This window comes from Coregonus lavaretus, assembly GCF_964263955.1.
Source record: "Coregonus lavaretus genome assembly, chromosome: 38".
Lineage (NCBI taxonomy): Eukaryota > Metazoa > Chordata > Actinopteri > Salmoniformes > Salmonidae > Coregonus > Coregonus lavaretus.
The window spans coordinates 2727560-2740242 of record NC_140025.1 but is presented as its reverse complement, the minus strand read 5'-3'; the positions used below and the strand labels follow the sequence as shown (position 1 = coordinate 2740242).

Here is a 12683-nt window from a genome sequence, read left to right as displayed (position 1 = left end):
TCAGACTACCCTGGCAACTTATTTTTCAAACAGCACCTAGCAACAAATGTAGCTACTTAAAAAAATGTATTTGGAACTTTTAGCAACTTTTGAAAAGTGACTCAAACGCTAAAATGCACGCATGTTCCCTCTAAATTACACAAAAACGATTTTCTCTGTCACATACTCAGTCACAACACACGTGCCTGGCTGCAAAAGTGCATTGTGAGTGACGTCAGCAGCAGGTGCTCTGCTCGTGCACAGGCAGCAGCAGGCCAGCCAAGCAGCACAACAACCTGGAGAGAGCTGGAGAGAGATGCCTAGCGCACACATCATTATTTGAGTTAAGTTGCTTGTTCAATAAGATACAGTGGCTTGTGAAAGTATTCACCCCCTTTGGCATTTTTCCTATTTTGTTGCCTTACAACCTGGAAATAAAATGGATTTTGGGGGGGGGGGGGTTGTATTTTTTCATTTACACAAAATGCCTACCACTTTGAAAAAATTAATTAAAAAAAAACAAGAAAGAAAAAAAAAAAACAGAGAACTTGAGTGTTCATAACTATTCACCTCCCCAAAGTCAATACTTTGTAGAGCCACCCTTTGCAGCAATTACAGCTGCAAGTCTCTTGGGGTATGTCTCTATAAGTTTGGCACATCTAGCCACTGGGATTTTTGCCCATTCTTCAAGGCAAAACTGCTGCAGCTCCTTCAAGTTGGATGGGTTCCGCAGCAATCTTTAAGTCATACCACAGATTCTCAATTGGATTGAGGTCTGGGCTTTGACTAGGCCATTCCAAGACATTTAAATGTTTCCTCTTAAACCACTCAAGTGTTGCTTTGGCAGTATGCTTAGGGTCATTGTCCTGCTGGAAGGTGAACCTCTGTCCCAGTCTCAAATCTCTGGAAGACTGAAACAGGTTTCCCTCAAGAATTTCCCTGTATTTAGCGCCATCCATCATTCTGCCACCACCATGCTTCACTGTGGGGATGGTGTTCTCGGGGTGATGAGAGGTGTTGGGTTTGTGCCAGACATTGCGTTTTCCTTGATGGCCAAAAAGCTCAATTTTAGTCTCATCTGACCAGAGTACCTTCTTCCATATGTTTGGGGAGTCTCCCAAATGCTTTTTGGCGAACACCAAACGTGTTTGCTTATTTTTTTCTTTAAGCAATGGCTTTTTTCTTACCACACTTCAGTAAAGCCCAGCTCTGTGGAGTGTACGGCTCAAAGTGGTCTTATGGACAGATACTCCAATCTCCGCTGTGGAGCTTTGCAGCTCCTTCGGGGTTATCTTTGGTCTCTTTGTTGCCTCTCTGATTAATGCCCTCCTTGCCTGGTCCGTGAGTTTTGGTGGGCGGCCCTCTCTTGGCAGGTTTGTTGTGGTGCCATATTCTTTCAATTTTTTTATAATGGATTTAATGGTGCTCCATGGGATGTTCAAAGTTTCTGATATTTTTTTATAATCCAACCCTGATCTGTACTTCTCCACAATTTTGTCCCTGACCTGTTCGGAGAGCTCCCTGGTATTCATGGTGCCGCTTGCTTGGTGGTGTCCCTTGCTTAGTGGTGTTGCTGACTCTGGGGCCTTTCAGAACAGGTGGATATATACTGAGATCATGTGACATTATTTTGTTTTTTGAATTTTTTGAAACAAGGGGATGAATACTTTTGCATGGCACTGTAGCATATATACAGTGGGGAAAATAAGTATTTAGTCAGCCACCAATTGTGCAAGTTCTCCCACTTAAAAAGATGAGAGAGGCCTGTAATTTTCATCATAGGTACACTTCAACTATGACAGACAAATTGAGAAGAAAAAAATCCAGAAAATCACATTGTAGGATTTTTAATGAATTTATTTGCAAATTATGGTGGAAAATAAGTATTTGGTCACCTACAAACAAGCAAGATTTCTGGCTCTCACTGACCTGTAACTTCTTCTTTAAGAGGCTCCTCTGTCCTCCACTCGTTACCTGTATTAATGGCACCTGTTTGAACTTGTTATCAGTATAAAAGACACCTGTCCACAACCTCAAACAGTCACACTCCAAACTCCACTATGGCCAAGACCAAAGAGCTGTCAAAGGACACCAGAAACAAAATTGTAGACCGGCACCAGGCTGGGAAGACTGAATCTGCAATAGGTAAGCAGCTTGGTTTGAAGAAATCAACTGTGGGAGCAATTATTAGGAAATGGAAGACATACAAGACCACTGATAATCTCCCTAGATCTGGGGCTCCACGCAAGATCTCACCCCGTGGGGTCAAAATGATCACAAGAACGGTGAGCAAAAATCCCAGAACCACACGGGGGGACCTAGTGAATGACCTGCAGAGAGCTGGGACCAAAGTAACAAAGCCTACCATCAGTAACACACTATGCCGCCAGGGACTCAAATCCTGCAGTGCCAGACGTGTCCCCCTGCTTAAGCCAGTACATGTCCAGGCCCGTCTGAAGTTTGCTAGAGTGCATTTGGATGATCCAGAAAAGGATTGGGAGAATGTCATATGGTCAGATGAAACCAAAATATAACTTTTTGGTAAAAATTCAACTCGTCGTGTTTGGAGGACAAAGAATGCTGAGTTGCATCCAAAGAACACCATACCTACTGTGAAGCATGGGGGTGGAAACATCATGCTTTGGGGCTGTTTTTCTGCAAAGGGACCAGGACGACTGATCCGTGTAAAGGAAAGAATGAATGGGGCCATGTATCGTGAGATTTTGAGTGAAAACCTCCTTCCATCAGCAAGGGCATTGAAGATGAAACGTGGCTGGGTCTTTCAGCATGACAATGATCCCAAACACACCGCCCGGGCAACGAAGGAGTGGCTTCGTAAGAAGCATTTCAAGGTCCTGGAGTGGCCTAGCCAGTCTCCAGATCTCAACCCCATAGAAAATCTTTGGAGGGAGTTGAAAGTCCGTGTTGCCCAGCGACAGCCCCAAAACATCACTGCTCTAGAGGAGATCTGCATGGAGGAATGGGCCAAAATACCAGCAACAGTGTGTGAAATCCTTGTGAAGACTTACATGAAACGTTTTACCTGTGTCATTGCCAACAAAGGGTATATAACAAAGTATTGAGAAACTTTTGTTATTGACCAAATACTTATTTTCCACCATAATTTGCAAATACATTCATAAAAAATCCTACAATGTGATTTTCTGGATTTTTTTTCTCATTTTGTCTGTCATAGTTGACGTGTACCTATGATAAAAATTACAGGCCTCTCTCATCTTTTTAAGTGGGAGAACTTGCACAATTGGTGGCTGACTAAATACTTTTTTTCCCCACTGTACCTTGTTATTAGCTTGTACCTATAAGTTTTGATCAGTTAGGTAGCATGTTAACTAACTACCAATACACTTCTTAAAACTATAATTGTTCAGAATGTGTAGGTTTACTAGTTAATAAGAAAATACATCAAATGTAATTGTTCAATGATGTGTAATGTATAATTGTTCAATAATTTAATGGTTGTGTATAAAAATAAAAATATCTGATCATATAAAATATTTTGTGTTTATATTAAAATATGTGATAATAAACAAACAAATCTAAACTAACAAATGTAAAATCATATTTGTCACCGAGATGGCCAGTCAATTTGAGTAACGTTATCGTATATTCAACGTAATGATGCAGTTTTACGTTATTACGTAATGACGTCATCACGCAATGACATCACAACATCATTTAGCAACTTTGAGCAACAAATCGACCTGCCTCTAGCAACTTCCCCTGAAAATTAGTTGGCAACACTGCACGGGGCATCGTTGAGTGCTATCAGAGACGGACAGTGACAGATCATGTATCGCTTTATCCTTTACAGGGTGATGACAGGTGACGAGCTATTACTGGGCACTGTGCTGAATCAGGACTATGCTGTCCTTAGTACTGTATCAGTCATATTCCACCACCACCTCCTCTTCTAACACCTTTCCTTAGATGACAAAGCTCAAAGGTGGTATGACAGCTGGACACAGCTAACTGAAGCTCTACCTCCTGTCCAAGTCTGGCCATATAGCTTCTACACTCACAGTGGTCTGCTCAGTTAAGCCAAACCGACTCCTTCACTCTATTAATAGCCAAGTTCAAATGTACATAAGCTTCCCACAGCTTGGTTCCCAATGTCAAAAGAGCTACAGTTGGGTAGAGCTATATGTAATATAAGCCTGGAGGCTTCTAGCTCCGCAGCTGGTTCTGCAAATCCAAGTCGTTCCAACACATTTTCAAATGGCCAGGTCGTATTGACCTAAATGTCACATCAAATTCCTCAAATCTACGTAAAAATCTATACCACTTGCCCTTGGCCATGCACCTTAAACGCTTGGCATGGAAAAGGATCAGAGCAAATTGGCCAGGCCATGGGAGTGATGTTTAGGCACCGATCAAGAACCTCACAGGCACTCCAATAATAGTGAGGGTAAAAAGACTAGCACACACTAACTGACTCACCCAGAAGATTGTTTGATAGTTGACAACATGCTATTGTGTTCACATTAAAAGCCATGTAAGACCAAATCCACCTACAGTAAGTGAACTGTTAGAAATTCAGCAAACACAGAATGAATACACCATGAAATAATAAGACATACTTTGCAATTTGCAATAATTTGCAGAAATGTCCATTCCGCTGCAGTTCAGTTGGAATGCATGAGAGCTTTGCAATCACTTTTATATGCTCCTAAAACAGTGATCACAAGGCAATTGCGGATCCATTTGTGGTGATTCTGTCTTTGCCTTTAGATTTAGATTCCAACATAGACATGTATCTTACAGTGAACATACACAACTGGCCTCTATACAGTTATTTGCCACCTTCCTGATCATGAGTAAATTGCATCTTTGAAACATTTACATTTGTGTCTTTGTATTCCCTACATTAGGTCTATTTCACAAATCTATCTCACTTAATAAAAAAAAAGCCATTTGACTACAATTTTAATAGCATGGGAAAGTAAAACCTACTAATCTGCTTGTAACCCTGCTGTCGTTCATCCCTCACATAGTGTACAGATGAGAATAAAATCCATTGTTCTTGGGATGAGCCCAAAGCAGAACTCTCACAGCATCTGTTGACCCAGCTAACGTTCTGCTAAAATGTATGTTGGTTCCCATGATGTCTCTGGTACTGAATGTTAGGGATAACATTTCTCTAACGCTTGTTTGTCTACATCTCTCAGCATTCCGAGGACATAATATTCCATAACATTCCAACAATGATCTAGATACATTTTCAGAGCTATAGAAGGAGTGTATTTTGTAAATAGAAAGATAATGTTTAATTGAATCCAAACCAGACCTAGATCAACATATTGTTTGCAAGTGAATCAACTGACATCCTCCCCTCAATATGGACTGAAAACCACATAACTATGTGTATTTGAGGAGATGTTGGGAGGTCCATTCACTGACAACCAAAGAAAATAGAGAGACATGGTGCATCGTGTTGATCTGACAGTTAACACCCTGAGCGCTTGAAGGCCACTGACTGAATACATGATACTGGTTTGCTTCAGAATAGAGAGAAAACATGATGACTTTAAATAGGAGAGGAGAATGTAAGAGATGGCTAAGACAGGCCCATATCCCTGCAGATGCCTCAAAAGAACATCCTTGTCAACTAGCATGTCAGAGTAAACAATTTATCTGACGTTTACAGTACACAAATGCAGCTTGGGTAGCATTGAGGGATCAGGTGTACTGCTTTCATTGCCTGCCACTCTGCCATGAGTGCACATTGAGTGGGCGGTGTGATCAATATGTCCTCTTGGAACAATTTATTGATTAATTGACCATCAATGACCAACAGCCTATTTCCAAGACTGAGAGAGGAGATGGAAAACAATCAATGAAACCACAACTGAGACAGGAAACCCTTCAGCTCTCTGTGCCCATATATTCCTTAGTATTTCATAGTTTGCTTTCCCATCTGCCTGGAGAAGTCTAGGGGCTGTCCTCAGATCTGATCTCAACCCATTTTCACAATGTGTCTCAGAGTAGGAGTGCTGATCTAGGATCAGTTTAGCCTTTTAGATCATAATGATTTACATTACATGGAAAGTGGATACCTGATCCTAGATTAGCACTCCTACTGTGAGCTGCTTTGTGAATACAGGCCAAGGGTTTCATGTACAAAGGATGTCACTGAAAGGAAAGCTTGCCATGACATTACCAGACAGCATGAAAACCAATAAAGAAAAACGAAATCCAAGCATAGTTAAAGTAATATTTTTTCTCCCTCAACCTAATTGGCTTTATATTTGGTATTACTTGCTACATTACAGTATTACTGAGAACCATTTTATCATCTAAAGTGTGTGTGTGTGTGTGTGTGTGTGTGTGTGTGTGTGTGTGTGTGTGTGTGTGTGTGTGTTCCATCAATAGGACATGTTAACCTTGGCCCAGTTACGATCAGCACTTTGACCAGCCTGATAATTGTAAAAAGCAAAGGAGGTAGGTTTCCCTTGGGCCGGAACCAAGAACCAGGAAGGCTTCAGCAAATTACAATGAGGCAGGTTGGAGTGGTGGGGGTAGTAGGTCTCTCACGTCCAACCTACCTTGGTCTACATTACCTACTTCCTTCCAGGCTACTACGTAACCCTTGATGCACCAACATGGCAAAAGTTACTACACCAACTTGATCAAAATGCATAAAGTCTACAAAAACCTCCATGCCAGCATAGGATGAGCCCTATCTTTGTCTAAATGTCTTATTTCAGCATCTATGCAACATCAAATTATTTGTGTTATTGTTACAGCACCGACAAAGGCAAGACAAATTATATTGATCAGGTAGAAATGACGAAAGCTTCAAAAGCCTCCATGCCATTGAAGGATGGACACAATAGTGCACCGTGCGGCTCAAAACAAAGTTAATGATATAGTCAATAGATCTAATCAATATGTGGAGGCTGAGAATTGAAGAGGTTAGGTCACATGCAGCACTTGGTGGTCTGATCAGTCATACTGATCAACAACAGCTGTGGTATTTACACCAGTATTGGGAGTAATATGTAAACTAAACTCCTGAGGTGTGTGGCTGATGAGTGCCATGCTGCGAGGGTTGCATCAAGCTGCCAGCTTCTCAGGGAGATGATCAGTTAAGTGTGTGAAGCCTGCTGGGGCTGCAGAGAGCAAAACTAGAGTAAGTTAAGCTTTGGTCTGAACTGTACAGCGCACAGCTGGGGTTCATAGCTAAAATAAAAATCATGGCAGACAGCAAAGACATAGTAGGTTAGGCTTTGATCTGACAACTGCAGCACATAACTGGACAGTAGTTGATATCTCAAATCAAAATTGCTTTTCCAAGGAATTCAGTTTGTGTGTATTTCACCTTAAAATAACCAGCAAGTATCTACTTTGCAAATGAACAAAGGATCAGCACCTGCATTGCTATACAGTAAAACAAAGGCTCACATTTGATAAAAACCGAAAGCAGTGAATGTTTTGCTCAAACATCGTGTAATACTGCATTTGGTTAGGATATGAGGAGGAAGCCAATGTTGGGGTCAAACTTGAACTCTGATGTTGCACGCACCATACTCCTGACTGAGCCATCAGAAGCAACATAATATTCAGTAGTTTGACACGCATAATTGTGGACAGCATTGTATTATCTCAGAGATGAAACCATGGAGTACATTGAACACCCCATATACCTACTATCTCATTGGCAGAGAATGGTGCTGTCCATGGTGCTGAAATATGTTAGCTGCATTAGCATTTTTCTGCAAAAGCAATCGCAAAGCAATCCATTTCAGCACCATGGACAGCACAGACCACGGTGGTTATTATCTCAACAAATTTAGCACATTTAGCACACACATATCCCATTATATTGTGTTTCAGTTCAACCCAGGTAAGAAGGAAATGTCTTAGAAAACCAGAGATTTCACTCAACCTCAACCACATTTTATTTAACAAAATAGAAGCAGGTCAAATGTATTAAAGCAGATAAATGTAACTCTGGGACACAGCGTTGAGATATGACCAATAATTCATGAGCCGTGGTAAAATGTTCCACAGTAGAGACTGATAATTACCCTTCCAAGCGATACACCAACAGACTGCAGTCTGAAGTGATGGACAGCATTGATGGTGCCAAAATCTGCTAAGATAATACTCCTCAAGGTCAGCCTACGTGATTGGTTACATTTAGTGGTGGTGGGGGGGGGGGGGGGGGGAGTGGAAGTGTGAGCATACAGACAGACAGGCACACACGTAGACAGACACTAGTACACATGCACACACATTTAATCAACCATTCTAATTATTTCAATGCATGCATACACACATACACACACACACGCACACACACACGCACACACACAGCCCAGACACTCGACAATGAGCATTGTTCTGCTAATGCAGTCACACAGCTAACCATATAGTGTGTCAGTCCACAGTGTTTAAAAAGGCCTGGGAAAAAATGGTTGTTGCTGAATTAAGATAAATTATGAATCAGACAGGGTTGAGACATGTTGGGGGGGGGGGGGGATATTGAACTGGCTCTGAGCACTTTGACCTTCTGCAGGCCAGTGCATGTCTGACTTGTAACGCCTTATTGACAAGACTATTTCTAAACTGTAGCAATGGGGTGTCTTCCACATATGCGTATTTATAAGAGAGTTAAAAACAGTGGGTACATTGATGGACCTGATCCCTAATGAAAAATAAAAACCAGTATGAACAACAACAAAAAATTCAGAGCTTGAACTTACACAGAGTATTCATTATAAAAAAAAACATTTCACAATCCTACGATCTGTACCGTGATACTGCAGAACCAGTGACATTGATCAATTTGATTGGATTATCAGAATATCACGTTTAATGCTAACCATTATTGTACACTGTAATCATCATCTTGATATCACTATAGTTGCTCAGTAAAATGTCATAGCATTGGGCAACAGACCGACTGCTGAACACTTTTAATATTGACGAATATGTATGTTTCTTAATGCAACGTTGCCCATTCATACCCGATTTAATTAACATCTCAAGATAAAAATCCCCATTCCAAAACGCCCTCTTGCAAAAATCCTATACCTCAGCCCTCCCTCCAATCGAGAAGATGCACCAACAGCGACATCGTGAGTTGGCCTCATCTAGAGTAATGCGGTGATCCTGCCAAGTCTTCCCTATGGCATCAGACTAATACTGTCGAATGCTAAGACATGTATGCAAACTGAACATTGCCCAATCTATTTTAAGCACGTTAGTTAGAAAAATGTAAGTCCATTTCTCATATTTGGACACAATAGATGGCTTTACAAAAGCTCACATAAATGGAGGTGAATCATAGCCTACGCTTTGTGGAGGAATACTTTTTACATAAAAAAGCATTCTAGTCTACCTGCGCTCTGTACATAGATCGAACTGCACATACCATTACTTCCATTGAAAACATTTTAATTTTGAAAAAATATGCAGTTAGAAAACCCCCCATCGTATAATTCGGTAAAGCCTTCTCCTCTCCCCCAAAGCAGGCTATAGTCATTAACACACAAAACCACGAACTGTTTTTAGCTACATTAACCTTGCAGCATAACCATCTGAGTGACGTTAATTGGTCATGCTCATCCGCATCCCGAATATCTGAAATTCAACAATTGGCACACCATAAAATAACACATTATACATTCATAAAGAGATGAATGTGCAGATATGATGAGGTCTGCACCAATTATAAATAACCCCGATTTGTATCGACAATCAAATGATAAAATAAACAAAAAAGAACATGCATGGACAGCGTTTAGCTTATTTTTCGTCCCAATGTGTCCTTTTTCCGTTTTTTATCAGTTTTAAAACAACAAATACAAATCCTATAACCGCAGTTCACAAAAAATAGAGAAATGGCACTTTGTATATATTCATATATAGTTTTATATGTATATATATATATATATTCATATTGATAACATGAAAGAAGGGTCGAGTTGGCTTCTTCGTTAATTATGATATGGTTCCCCAGTGTGTGTTGAAACCGTGCGAAATCATGCAGATATGATACAGTCAGTTATTTACATTACATTCATGCGCTCGTGCAGCATTTCCCGATTCTTCTCTCTCAGATCCTCAGTCTGATTGCGGCAAATAGCTGTACTGGGAGGGAGGGGGCCGGAGGGGGGCTATACATATATTACAGTTGGTTCTGTTGCAGACTCATTGGCACTACAGTCAACTGGAGAAAACAAAACATGGTCTATCTCCGACAAATAGCAAATGAAGAAGCTTAGTAGCACAGCATTTGTTTATTTTTCTTCAATTGCCATTATGTCAACAGAACGCAGTACATTTGTCTGTCTGTTTGTATTCCGGGTTTTATTGTCAGTAGTCGTTTTACGCATCATTTGTTGTGGAGAAATGGTCGCTACAGTCGAACCCTCTTTGCGCGCCCCCGTCCGCATGGTAAGGCCCGCTATGCCAATAAGATGAGTCGCACACTGTCTGCAAGGAATTGATCTCTGACGCAGAGGAATTACCATCCCTCCGCTTTGATCTCTTGCGATTCCGCAAGACGAAGACAAGCATCCCTACAACAGTGAACGCAGACGTAACAAATACCAGTAGCAGCCCAGGGACTAGTACAGAGATGGATACCCTGTTCGGCTCCACATAGGAGTTCGAGCGCGTACCCGTGTCTGCGGTGAAAGTGCTGTTTTTGGAGAGAGAGGTGGGGTAGATTTTGTCATACAACTTGGGACACATCAGATCATTTCTGACGTGACGGAAATCCCTTTTCCAGAACTCTTCTGGGGACTCACACTTGAGATCACTAACGATCACATCTGCCCCCAGTTTCTCTGTCCACTGTTTGAAAGGGACAATATTACACGAGCAATCCCAAGGGTTCCCATGCAAATCAATTTGTATGATCGAATTGAGCTGATCTAAAACCCCTACAACAGGGAGATATGTGAAATAATTATTATGCAGGCTAATCTTTGATAAAGACACTCCAAGGAAAGCATCCACAGGTAGCGCTTTCAGCAAGTTATTGTTGAGGAAAAGCACTCGCAGATTAGGCAGAGGGCTGAATGTGCCTGCCACTATCAACTGTATGTCATTATATTCCAAACTGAGATATTCCAGATTTTGAAGTCCAATGAACATTTCCGTAATGAGTGTATCCAGGTAATTCTTATCCATGTACAACCATCTTAATTCGGTAAGGTTTTGAAAAGTACTGTTGTCTATCACTTTGATGTTGTTTCCCCCCAAATCAAGGAGATTCAGACTTGAATAGCCATTGAGATGGTTCTTTTTTATAGCATGGATGTTGTTATCTCTCATGTTTAATTCGTGTGCAGTGAGGGGTTTGGGTTTTAGGTTAGCCAAGCTCTCTATCTTCTTGCCCTCGCAGTTAACCCCTAACCCCTGCCTGGATCCAATGAGCTTGCAGCTGCATGGCACAGGACATGATGCGTTCTGCACAATCTGCAGCTGCTCTCTCTCCCCATTCACACCTGTCATGGATGTGGGCTTCGTTTTCAACTGCCAGTGCGATTTAGAGCGTCCCTTTTGCCCATTCCCAGGGGTTGGGGACCCAGGATCACCACTCGCTTTATAAGGCGTTGGAACGGGCCCTGGTTCGGAGGTCTCGTCTTGGGTAGGAGGTGCAACTAAACTCTCGTCAGCATCACTTTTTAATGAAGGACACAGAACCATCTCTGATGTCTCGTTCAAGTCGTTCCCTTGCAGTGGCGTTGGAGCCTCGCAGATCACCCGGCCGATAAGCGCGTTCTGCGGTATATTCTCCAGCCATTCCTTCAGGGAAACCAGGTCGCAGTTGCAGTCCCAGGGGTTATCCTCCAATAAAACCTCCGCAATGCCCGGTATTTGTTCGAGAACTCCCTCATAAGGCACCGTTTTGATTCGGTTCCCTCGCAGGTCGAGGTGGGTGATGGGAACATGTTGAAACACATTTATAGGTAGTGCACTGATGAGGTTATCGTTTAGAATTAACACTTCAAGTTTATTTAAGTCCCTGAACACGGCCGGGTCAATGTCTCTCAGTAGATTAAAATCAGCCTGAAGATATTCCAAGTCATCTAAACCAAGAAAGGTGCTCTTCCTAAATGACCGTATCTTGTTATTATTTATGTGTAGCCTTTTCACGAGCTGCAGTCCCAGAAAAGCACCAGGGACAATGTCATGCAAACCGTTGTTTTCCAAATGCAAGCTTACGGCATTGTAGAAGTTAGCAAACTCATTGGGAAAAAGTCTGGATAAAGAATTTCCATGCAATAGCAAGTGATAAAACTGGGAACTGGGACCAGTCAAATGGTGCAGATTAGTAAAGCTCCTTTTTTCGCAGTCAATGTGCAAATCGCCTTCAATCTCATTGCAGGAGCAGATCTGCTCCTTACAAATGTCCCTTGTAACATTTCCAATAGCAACACAAAGAGCCGCCTTCAGCAAGACAATCCAAAGCAGCATTTTCAATACAAACAATTCATCCCCGATTTCAAGACATGTAAACGAGCTGTTTAATTAATGTTTTTAGTCCAGTTTATCAAAAAAAAGAAAAAAGATAGACCGACGGGTCTAAAAGAAAATACGACAGTCTGTTATAATATCCATGCTCATCTAGCCCGTTATGTCCAGACGTCCAGCTTTAAAATGACCATATAGAATGCCTCAGATCGACTGAATCCTTTTGCTCGTATGAAAATAATTGAAAACAGCAA

General features: G+C 41.5%; 1 protein-coding gene across 1 annotated transcript; it reads right to left on the bottom strand.

Moving 5' to 3' along the window:
- Nucleotides 1-10332: 10332 nt before the first annotated feature.
- LOC311112283 (SLIT and NTRK-like protein 1) lies at nucleotides 10333-12432 on the bottom strand (the record flags this gene model as incomplete). The annotated part of the gene is made up of 1 exon (XM_084155338.1): nucleotides 10333-12432. One exon carries the CDS (start codon nucleotides 12430-12432, stop codon nucleotides 10333-10335), a length of 2100 nt encoding a protein of 699 aa, XP_084011464.1.
- Nucleotides 12433-12683: the final 251 nt, after the last annotated feature.